General features: G+C 51.7%; 1 protein-coding gene across 1 annotated transcript in view; it reads left to right on the forward strand.

Annotated features, from left to right (window-relative positions):
* Positions 1 to 5,416, forward strand: part of LOC128822966 (phosphoribosylformylglycinamidine synthase-like) — a 32,026-nt gene extending 26,610 nt beyond the window's left edge. Inside the window, exons 31-32 of the mRNA XM_054004882.1 lie at positions 218 to 579; positions 1,911 to 5,416. Coding sequence (XP_053860857.1) covers positions 218 to 540 — 323 coding nt within the window. The 3' untranslated portion in view covers positions 541 to 579; positions 1,911 to 5,416. The remainder of the gene's footprint in view (positions 1 to 217; positions 580 to 1,910) is intronic.
* Positions 5,417 to 11,871: the final 6,455 nt, after the last annotated feature.

An 11,871-nucleotide genomic window follows, 5' to 3' on the forward strand; every position in this document is an offset into this window, starting at 1 on the left:
CAACTGGGCTCCCCACGCCCTGCCCTGCAGTGCTGGCCATCTCGACAGTGAGAGAATGTGGGGGGCTTTACCTGCCTCCCCCTCCATGGCCTGCCCCAGCTCACATGCAGTTTCACACTCCCGAGGCCACAGCGGGGTATGGAGGCAGTGGCCTGTTCTGGAGGGTGTCCCGCGGGGGGGCTCTGCCCGTCTCACCCCCTCTTTTCCCCTGCCCCAGGTCGGATGCGGTTCCGCTCCCCCGAGGTGGAGGCTGCAGTGACGTCAGGGGGATTGGCCCCGCTGCGCTACGTGGATGACCAGGGCCAGCCCACCCAGGAGTACCCCCTGAACCCCAACGGCTCCCCACTGGGCATCGCCGGACTCTGCTCGCCCGACGGGCGTCACTTGGCCATGATGCCCCACCCCGAGCGCTGCGTCCTGCCCTGGCAGTGGGCCTGGATGCCGCCCGCCTGGCGCCGCACCATGGAGGTCTCACCCTGGTTGCGCATGTTCCAGAACGCCTGCGAGTGGTGCCTGCGCCACCCTGAGGGGGAGTCCTGACCGCGGATCCCAGGCGCCAGCCGGATCTCAGATCCAAAGGTTTGTCTCCGGGCCGGGGCCAGCACTAAACCCACCCTGGTGTTATCCGGTGTTGTGGGGGGGGCCTATTTTAGGAGCACATGGCCTCACACTCTCCGCTGTGACCTCACGTGCACCGTGTGTATGAGGTCATGCTAGTGGGGGCTGGACGCTGCGTTCGTAAAAATGCACCATCCTGCAGTGTGACCTTGTATGCACCGGGCACGTGAGGTCGCAGGGTGGGGTGAGGTCATGCTGGAGAGGGCAGGGTTTTGTGAGGGGGGGTTTTGCATGCAGGGGTGGGGTCACATGAGGAGGCGGGTCCACACTGTTCCCAGAAGGTCCTTAGCTCTGACCCCTACAGGGCCAACCACCCCCGTCTTGGAGACCTGTCTGCAGTTCCCCTTCCTGGCCACTGGGAACAGACTTGAGGAACAAAAGCAGGGGTGTGAGGGGGTCAGTGGGGGGACTGAGCCGGGGGTGTTAGGGGGAAGGCAGGTTTGGAGAGAGCCTGGGGAGGGGTTCAGGGGGGGAGTTGAGCCAGGGGGCTGGGGGCAAGGACAGGTCTAGGAGGAACAGGGGAGGAGGAGGTTGGGGGGTTTAGTGGTGGCCCCTGAGAGGGGTGAGGGCGGAGTAGCTGTCTAAGCAGCCCCTGCTTGCTGGTTAATGGGTCTGGGGGCTGGAGCCAGAGGAGAGGGTGGGTCTGTGCCCCCCACCAGACCCGGGGAACAGGGTGCGGAGCCCCCACGAAGAGGCCATGGATGTCTGAAAGCCCCGGGGGAGATGGGGAGGTGAGGAAGAGAGTGAATCAGAGGGGACGGCTGAGGGGGCAGAGTTGGGGGTGGGGGCGATGGAGGACAGCTAATGCCATTGCTGTAGATCAGGGGTTCTCAAACTGGGGATTGTGAGGTCATATGGGGGGTTGCGAGCTGTCAACCTCCACCCCAAACGGCGCTTGCCTCCAGCATTTATATTGTGTTACATATATTAAAAAGTGTGTTTAATTTATTGGGGGGGTGGCACTCTGAGGGGTTGCCAGTAAAAACGTTTGAGCCGCACTGCTGGAGATGGTTGTTCATTCCCCACCATGACAATTCACACCGTCCTTTTTGCTGTCATTGCTCCAGCACATCGGTGATGTAATAGTGTGTGTGGTGGTCAGCTCTTCCCTGGGGCACCGGGGTATTTACACGCCTGGCAGATCCTTTCTTTCCTCCCCCTGGAATGAACCCAGCCAACCTCCTTCCCAGCCTTCCAGGAGCTCGCAGCAGCGTTCAGAGGGGAGCCAGTCGCTTCTTGTCCCAGCAGAAGGTGGCCCTGTCCCCTCTCATTGGTCATTTGTTCCCTTGCAGGACCAGCAATTCCTATGGAATTTAATACCCGGCTCTGACGAGAGACTGAGCACTGCTGCTGCTCGTCCATTTGTGCAAAGGAAAAACTCGTTTTTAAACTGGACCTCGATTTTGTTAAACAAGAAGATTCTTTTCCCCAACAATCAGTATTGTCTGTGGCTGCTTGAAGAGGTTTATTTCACAGTATCCTGAAGAGTATAGTGCCACAGGGACCAATTATATACCTTTTTTTATTACTTCATTTGGATATGTTTTATACTTAGAGACAAACGTTTCAGAGAGAGAGAGAACATTTAACAATTATGACAGGAGCAGAACACTTTAATTACATCAATTATCTATGACTACCCGTAAGACAAAGGGGTGGGCTGTGTGAGTGTTTGCAGGATTTGTTCTGTTCCAAGAGCCGAGTTACTGGGTGGACATTTGACCATGCAGACTATTAGGTGTTTACGTTTGTTACTGTCCTTGGGCCTCTGGTGTTTCTGTTTCTGACTCAGCTACTAACTAAATTTGTAACTCTTGCCTAACAGTTCCCTCCTGTTTGACAAATCGGACTCCTAGATGAGATGTAGTCAATACTTAAATGCTTTTGCTATACATGATCGGTCTTAGGGTTACCCAGGGGAGGTGGGAGGGTGGTTGGGGGCAGAGGTAGGAAGCATAATGAGATTTTTAAGCATGTTTTGTTTTGCAATGTTAAATAGGTCACGAGCTAGCAGATCACAAGCACGGCCTTTAGCTTGTGACTTGGCCAGGTTGACTATAGCATCTGAGGTTTTTTTTAAATGATTTGGTAAAAATCCTTTATTGCTACATTAATTGCAGTAAGAGCATAGGATAAACCTGTGTTAGTATGTTTAAGGGCTTGGCTGGTTTGGGCTTTTGACCCAAGAATTGTATGACCTTTCAGAATTTAGGTTAAGCATATTTAGTATAGAATTGGTGCTTTTAAAAAGTCCACCAATATCACCTAAGAGGCTATGTTTTTGTTTTTGGCTGTGCGGGCCTGAATAACATATTGGTGCATTAAAAACTGTAGCTGGTCCTGGAGCCATTGCAGGGAGTTGGGGTGGTCTGAGCATACATTTTGCAAGAGTGCTGAAAAATTGGACAAATCATATTTAACCTGAATAGAGACCATAAGGGCATTATGCAAAAGTGTTTTGATGGGGCCTACTTGAATAATGCCATCTGGTTGGGTAAGGTACAATGCCAGACAGGTAGTAGGCAGAGTTAGGTTGTAACATCGTATATTAGTACAATGTACACATGGTTAAACGTTTACGCAGTTTTCCTGACAATAATGTCCCTCCATCCCAGGCTCCCATAGCAGAGGAGGAACATCTGTTCATCCCGCATTTACAGACCCTGTTAGGTTAATGAAAAGTACCCAACTCTCCCACAAACATTCACACCTATACTCTCCCAACCCATGAGCGGCCTCAAATGTTGTGAATTTTGACGGATCCATTCGAGGCCCTGGAAATAGAATGGTTCGTTTGTTTTAGGGGGGGTATTGACACTTTTTTTTTTTTTCCCCAAACATTTTGTGATTTTTGCATTTTGAAATTGGGGGGCCTATATGAGTGTGCCCACATCCCATGAATCTAAATACCCAGGTACAGTTTAGATCCAGTGAGATACAGGGAGGGAGCCGAAGACTGCTCCCGGCCTGTGGTAGTCAGATCGGGCCCTTGGAGCTTGGATGTTTTTGGAGGTGAGCTGTAACCACGATAGGTCCCAGGTAATTCCGTCTGGGGGTAAGCCAAGTGTCTGTTTTTTTTACGCACTTGCCGCTACCTTCTGTAGGGAGTTGCATATACTGGCCAGCTTTGAAGCAGGTGTCTCGTGTGACATTTCCCAAGGAGGCTGCATCAGGTATATTTACCAAGAGGATTAATGTGGGTAGCCACATTTGTTACTCAGGAGGAAACAAAACAAATTTATTTATACATTTTAATTTTAGTTTCATGAACTTACGTTGGGACTCCTTGCACCTTTACAGAGGTATCCGTATGGGCCAATATCCTGTGCAGACCGGAGTAGTTTGGCTGAAGTACCCCGGGGTTGTATGTCCTTATTATAACCTGATCTCCTTCCTCTACATCCGTAGCGGTGTGATAGTCAATGGTAAGGCCCCAGGAGCCATGAAGTTGTTGTTTTTTTTTAACCAGCTAGATGGGAGAGTTGGTGGGGGAGGAACAGGGAACCAGTATGCCTTGCTGAAGTAAAGAGTGAATAATGTCACCTACCGTGTCCACGGCCTCAGGTTTGAGAGGGTATTGCTTGGTAGGTGGAGGGAGTTGACTGGTAACCTGGATGGGTGGGCAGAGATGAGCAGGCACCAAACTGCAAGACAGCTTATTCTCTGCCCAAACAGAGGGAACCTGGAACGTAATTCTTGAAAAGGATTAGAGGTCTCCCAAATGAGAGCCATGGGTTTGACAGTTGGTTGAGATACCGGTTGGGGCCGGTTGCCCAGGGCTTGGGCATTCAGCTGCCAGTGACGGGTCTCCCCACATACAGAACACTGTAAGGTGGTGGAGGCGGGACCCCAGGACCAGATCGAAAGGGCAGTGAAGTACTGCGGGGATTCAACTGGCCACGTTTCTGTCCCTGACTCGGCTTTTGGGCCTTGTGCCTGCAGTTCTTTTGGGTACGCCTGAGACACCCACAATTATAACAAGTTACGTTACCTTTTGCTGTTACCACAGAAACGCAAGTAGACTTGCTTTTTATATTTTTAGTTTGTCTGGCTTTGCATTTAGAGGCCCAGATACAGGTACACATACACGGGGGGGGAGAGAGAGCTCAGTGGTTTGAGCATTGGCCTGCTAAACCCAGGGTTGTGAGTCCAATCCTTGAGGGGGACACTTAGGGATCTGGGGCAAAAATGTGTCTGGGGATTGGTTGTGCTTTGAGCAGGGGGTTGGACTAGATCTCCTGAGGTCCCTTCCAACCCTGATATTCTATGATAATTAGAGCCTGGGTTCACTCCCAAGTTAAGGGCTGTTTGCAGGTGGGAGTTAAAACCTTCCTTTAACATTTTTAGAAATGCCTGATCAGTTTTCTTTGGATTGGCAAGTGAGATCTTTCAGTAAGCCCCTCGTTTCCTCTGTGCTGAGGGGAGTGTACTTATAAGTTTTATGAGCCATTCTGTTATCTGCCCGCCCTGGTCACCGGGTGGTTACTTGGAGAGGAGCCAGGGGAGCGCTGGCATTTAAGTCTAGGTTAAAAAGGAGGGGGGCGGGGGGGAGGAGGCCAATTATCCCAGTTTTCCCCCTGTGTGTGCCAGGTTCCAATCCTGGATTTGTTTTTTAAGGTGTTTCCAATTGATTTCATTTTGGTCTTTATCAGTATTGCTGCCTGAACTAGTCAGTAAAATTACCCTTTTGTTGTATGCTAGCAGCAATCCGGCGGGCAGAGGAGCTGCTTTCTTTTCAGAGTACTGTTTTCTGCTTGAAGTTCAGTTAATTTATGGTTTAAATTTGTTTTTTGGTTCAGCTCTGATGTAAGAGTCTTTTGGAGCGTTTCCAATTCCCGTAACTTTCTTTCATATTTACAGTAGAGTATCACAATTCCTTTCTCTAACTTTCCTTTCATCTGACCAGACCACCGCAACGTGCTATCCTTCACACTCATACCCTCATTCCATCCAGCCTTTGCCAGAGTCTTTTGAACCTTCCCATGTTTTCCTTTTATAAAATCAACAATTCTCCCTCCCGTAGAGGGTATCATTGATGCACCCTGGGGCAGGTCATATGACATTGTTACTCAGCTTCCTGAAACCCACTCAAGCGGCATTTCAGGGGAACCAACCGAGCACACCCTAGTACTCAGCGCTACTGAAGCACGCTCTGATGCTCAGTACTTGGTGTTGCAGCCTTCGCCAACAGCGATCCCTGCAACCCGAAAACCCTGGAGTAGGCACAGCCAGGGGAAGGGTAGGGCTGGGGCCCAGGCACAAACAGAGGTTAGCTGCTGCTCCTGGCACAGGGTGGCACCGTCCCCAGGGGAGATCCCTTGGGAATGCTGCTCTCCCTGGCCAGAATATTCCAAGCGGATGGGAAATGTGCCACATGCAACAGGCGTTTAGTCCCACGAGGACTTTACTTACAAATTACAAACGATCAGTGGCCATTTCTCATCAATTCTGTGAGAGTCTTGCACTTCCCCGCCCCCGCGTGGGGCTTACGAGTCAGGATGCTCAGACACTGACCCCACCCCAGAGCTGGGTACAGCCCCCGGCCTGGCAGGATCTGAATCAAGGCTGGAGGGGGGTCACGCTGCTGGGGCAGGGTTGTCACATACTGCCGGAGTTAGACATTTTTAAATCAGCTGCTCCATTGTCGTGTCTGGGATTGATGTCAGACTGACAGGCCTCTAACTATCTAGCTCATCCTGTTTATCCTTTGTAAAAACTGTCACAGCATTCGCTTTCTCCTGGAACTTCCCCAGTGCTGCACGATCTGTTGACAATCCGCATTAACCCCCAGCGAGCTCCTTGGCCAGCTCTTTTGAAACCCTTCCCTGCAAGTTCTGTGGGACTGTGGATTTAAACATGTCGAAGTGGTAACGTTTAGCCTGCAGAGACACCAGGGGAATGGAAAGTGGGATGAGACTGCATCATGTTTTTAACTCCTTGCCCCTGAAATGCTGCTGATTCTGGGAAGTAGCATGGACTGCCAAAAGAGAGCACCCCCTGCTGCCCGCAGCACAGCACCCCGCCCCTGCTGAGCCCCGTGACACAACATGGCCTGATCTCTGTGAGCTTGGAATGTAATTTCTATCCCAGAATAGCCAAAGAATTGGTACGTGAGATTGCTGGTCCAGTAGCAAGGAGTTTTACTCTCTATTAGGGGTTGTGCCGTATGACCGGAGAATAGCTAATGTCCTTCCTATATTCAATAGAGGTAAAGTTCATAGCTCCAGCCCTTCAAAGGCTGGAGGGGACCATTGTCAATGTCTAGTCTGACCCCCTGTATCACGCAGGCCGGAGAACGGCCTGTCGGCCCCAACCCCTTCCCAGAGCAGAGCTTTCAGAACCACATCCAATCTCGCTTGGAAAATGGCCAGTGATGGAGAATCCACCCTGACAGCTGGGAAATTGTTCCCCCGGTTAATTACTCCCACTGTTCACAATTGACACCTTCTTTCTGGTCTGAATTCGTCCAGCCTCAACTGCCAGCCCCTGGGTGGCGTCAGATCATTCCCTGCAAGATTGACAAGCCCATTATTAAATATGTCTTCCCCATTGTGCCGGAGTGGGGATTTTCCATAATATTTTGTATGAATAGCGTGTGTGCCTCAGTTTCCCCTGTGTGGTGCATGGATAGCAAGGTGGTTTCCTCTCTGCAGAGACACTGGGGTAACAGGTGTCTGGCTGTGTGGGGTCTGGGCCCCATGGCCACGGGAGTCCAAGAAGACCATGGTCACTATACTTGCCTGGGTGCTTGATACCTAGCAAGTAACGCCCAGGGATGGCCCACTCCTCTGCAGGATGTCAGCCGGATTTGAGCAGCGGGGGGCTGAAGGCTCTCAGGTTCGGTCCCAGGAAGCAGTGAAGCCAAATGGCTTCCCCTAGTGCCAGCAAGAGACCCTAAGGGGGCAGGCTGGTACCCTGAAGGGGTCCCCCCAGGACTGTTCCAGAGCACCAGACCCCTGCACCCAGGTAGGTACTTATGGACTTTGATCAACTCACTCCTTGGGAGTTTGTGAGTCTCTCACTCTCAGGCAGGGTTTCGGATCCTTTCATCATTCCCGTGGTTCTTCTCCAACCCCTCTGCAACTTACCAACATCCTTGTGTTGTGGCTCCAGAACTGCCCATGGGATCCCAGCCATGGTTGCACCAGGGCCAAATACAGAAGTAAAATCACCTCTCACACACCTTACAGAAGCCTAAGTCTATTATCCTAATGCTATTACCTTTATCAACTACATTTGTCATCGCCTCAAAAAAGATACCAAGTTAGATTGATGGCTCTATTTCCCATAAACCCATGTTGATTGGAATTTATTACATTGACCTCCTTTAGTTCTTTATTAATCGAGTCCCGTATCAGCCGCTCCATTATCTTGCCTGGGATCGATGTCCGGCTGAGAGGCCTATAATTACCCAAGTCATCCCATTTATCCTTTTTAAAAATTGACACATTAGCTTTCTTCCAGACTTCTGGAACTTCCCCAGTGCACCAAGACGTATTGAAAATCAACATTAATGGTCCAGCGAGCCCCTCAGCCAGCTCTTTTAAAACTCTTGGATGCAAGTTATCTGGACTTGCTGATTTTAAAATGTCTAACTTTAGTGTCTTCTTTTTAACATCGTCCAGAGATGCTATTAAAAGGGAAAGTGTATTATCACCGTATGATGAGACTGGCTCATCTTTTTCCCCCCACAAATATGGAACAGGAATATTTATTGAACATTTCTGCCTTTTCTGTATTATTATTATTGATAAATGTACCAGTCCCATCTAGTAATGGACCAATACCATTGTCAGGATTCTTTTTTCCCCCTAATATATGTTGTCCTTAACTGTGACTGCCACAGATTTCTCCTTGTGTCCCTTGTCTTCCCTTATCAATTTTCTACAATTCCTAACTTCTGATTTATACTCATTGCTATCAACTTCTCCTTTTATATATTTTTTTAATATTGTATTTTTTACCACTGCCATCACTTTTCTAAATCAGGTTGCTGTTGGGTATTTTTTGGTTTATTTTGATTTTTATTTTATACCAGCACAGCCTTCTTCCTCAATTGTAAGATTGTGGCTGGTGGGGCATCTGGTAAGCTATTCTTAAATCAGTCCCAATTACCACTCACATTTTTCTGATTGCAACAGGAGAGTACTGTGGCACCTTTAAGACTAACAGATGTATTGGACAAAGCAACAGAGGGTCCTGTGGCACCTTTGAGACTAACAGAAGTACTGGGAGCATAAGCTTTCGTGGGTAAGAACCTCACTTCTTCAGATGCAAGGGAGCATAAGCTTTCACCCACAAAAGCTTACGCTCCAATACATCTGTTACTCTAGATCTGTTGCACCTTTAAGACTAACATAGCTATCCCGCTGATATTTTTCTGATTAAATTCTTCCTTCTAACTGATTTGGCTCTGTCCCGGCCCCCTTTGTTTTACTGCTCCCCAGTCACTTACTGCAGGAATCCCCATCCATGGGGTGCAGTAGATCCCAACGCTGTCACCAGGCAGTGCTCTGGAACAACTCCATACAAAGCCAGTCAGGAATCTGGGGGAGCTGCCTCTCTGTGAGCAGACTGTCTCCAGGGCAAGAAGCTTCCACAGCTTCCACCTTCCTGGGCCTGACCTCGAGCATTCAGCTTCACCTGCCCCACCGTGCACTTCCCACAGCGAATCCGCCTGGGCGGGGTTCTGGGGGAGCCGGAGGGCCCTGCCCCCCACCTCTGCAGTCAGATGCGACTCTCTCAGCTAGCCAGTAACACAGAAGGCTTATTAGACGACAGGAACACAGTCCAAAACAGAGCTTGTAGGTACAGAAACCGGACCCCTGAGTCAGGTCCATCTTGGGGTCAATGAGGCAGACCCCAGGTCTGGGCCTCCCTATCTTTCCCCAGCCAGCTCCAAACTGAAACTCTCCAGCCCCTCCTCTGGCCTTTGTCTCTGTCCCGGGCCAGGAGATCACCTGATCTCTTTGTTCTCCAACACCTTCAGCTGGCACCTTTGCAGGGGACCAGGCCATCAGGAGACAGGGTGTCGGCCATTCTCTGCAAATAGCATCACACCAGCCCTCTCGGGCTCTGAAACAATCACACCCCCTGATCCCACCACCTAGAGACTTAAGAACTGCATAGGGGAAACTGAGGCACCCACACAGTATTCAGAGAAAACATTAAGAACATTCCCACTTTGTCACAGCCTCATAATTGTTTTCAGCTTTGTGAAATTGGCCCAGTTAAAACACCAAGTATATATTATTACTGGTCTGGACTTTATTGTGCTTGCATATGATCATCCCAGACAAAACTGATTTCCTTCTTTGAGGAAATAACTGACTTTTCAGCTACGGGGCGTGCAGTAAATCTAATATACTGGGGCTTCAGGGAAGCATTAGGCACGGTACCCCACGGGACATGATTAGTTAAGGATGGAACGCTGAACTATATTGCAGTGGTCAGCCAAGCGGTAGCACTGGCTGTACAATTATTTACCGGTTTCAGAGTAGCAGCCGTGTTAGTCTGTATCTGCAAAAAGAACAGGAGTACTTGTAAAAAGAACAGGAGTACTTGTGGCACCTTAGAGACTAACAAATTTAGTATCTAAGGTGCCACAAGTACTCCCGTTCTTTTTGCAATTATTTACCGTATCTCCTGTGCTTGGTTGCTCCTTGCTCACATGCTCAGGGTCTAATTGATCACCATACGTGGGGTGGGGAAGCAATTTCCCCCTGGGTTAGATTGGCAGGAAGCTGGGGGGGGGGTTTCCTCTTCCTCTGCAGTGTGGGGTGCAGCTGGCCCTGCCCCTGTCAGTCATGTTGGGGCGGAGTGGGGGTTTAAAGCAGGCGGGCCGGTCAGTTGCGGGGTAGCTCTGGGGCAGGGCTGGGCTGGAGTCCCATGAGGGGGTCCTGAAGAGCTCCCGGGGAAATCGCCCCGTGATGTGTAAGGAACCAGCAGCTCCAGTGAACCAGTTGCCCAGGATCGGATCAGCAGCCCGAAGGTGAGCCATGTAGTGGCTGGTTCCCGCTATCCTCAGCGTCTCCCAGGTTAGGGAAGTGGGGCCTGGACTGAGTACTGGGGGAGAGGCAGGGCTGGCCCCAAGATGGCACTAGCGGGTGCTGGGCTGCAGGGAGTGGGTTCGGGGGCTCAGCAGGGGGGGTGCTGGGCTGCAGGGAGCGGGGTGGGGGGCAGCAGGGGGTGCAGTGCCCCAAGGAGCGTGGTGGGGGCTTGGCAGGGGGCGCTGGGGTGGGGGCAGCAGGGGGTGCTGTGCCCCAGGGAGAGGGGGTGAGGTCTCTGCAGGTGGGCAGCAGGGGCCGCTGTGGTACAGGGGTGGGCTCAGCAGGGGCCCCTGTGCCCAGGGCTGCCCAGAGGATTAAGGGGGCCTGGGGCAAAGCAATTTCGGGGGCCCCTTCCATTAAAAAAAAGTTGTAATACTATACAATACTATATTCTTGTGGGGCCTGGGGCAAATTACCCCACTTGCCTCCCCCCCCGGGCGGCCCTGGCTGTGCCTGAGGGAGCAGGTTGAAGGAGCCCTGTACTGACAGCGGCGGGTGACCAGATGAGAGACCTGAAATATCGAGGTGGGGGGGGGGAGGTGTGAGCTGGGGGGGGATTTGGGGAGGGAGCGAATGGCGGGGGGCAGGAGGGGACACGGTCAGGGCAGAGTTGGGGCGGGGGACGGGCACGGGCACAGTCCTGATAAAATCGGGATGTCTGGTCACCCTATGACAGCGAGACGCCCGGTCCTAGGCAAGGGACAGACACAGATGCTGGTTGTGTCCAGTCACTTTATTAGGTGCAGATCCGGGGCCCATGGGAAGCAGTGACCGGGGGTCTGAGCAGTGGCCTGCAGACATGGCTTTGCGACCCCCAAGCTGGGGGGTCATAGACGAGCCAGAGGGGGTGGGCAGCACTGTCCCATAACGCCCTGCTGTGATTTAGTAGCAATACCGGCCCCACCCTAGAAGTGGCTGCATCTCTGCCCGGGGTACAGCCCGCGGGGGGGCGTGGGGATGGCCCGGGGTCACCTCTCGTAACCTGGCCTCCAGATGCTGCCCCCCCCCGTCAATTTCCGCCCCCTGCTCAGACCCTCCCCCCCCCCGCTCTTTTTGCCCCCCCCGCTCTTTTTGCCCCTTTTAACCCCTGTGAGAAACAGCCGCAGACTGATGGCAACCAAGGGCAGGGTGAAGGGCAGAGACGAGGGCAATGGCTTCAGCAGGGGTGACTGCGCATGCTCAGTCCGTGCGCGCACTAGGGGGC

The sequence above is a fragment of the Malaclemys terrapin genome, chromosome 15, assembly GCF_027887155.1.
Source record: "Malaclemys terrapin pileata isolate rMalTer1 chromosome 15, rMalTer1.hap1, whole genome shotgun sequence".
Lineage (NCBI taxonomy): Eukaryota > Metazoa > Chordata > Testudines > Emydidae > Malaclemys > Malaclemys terrapin.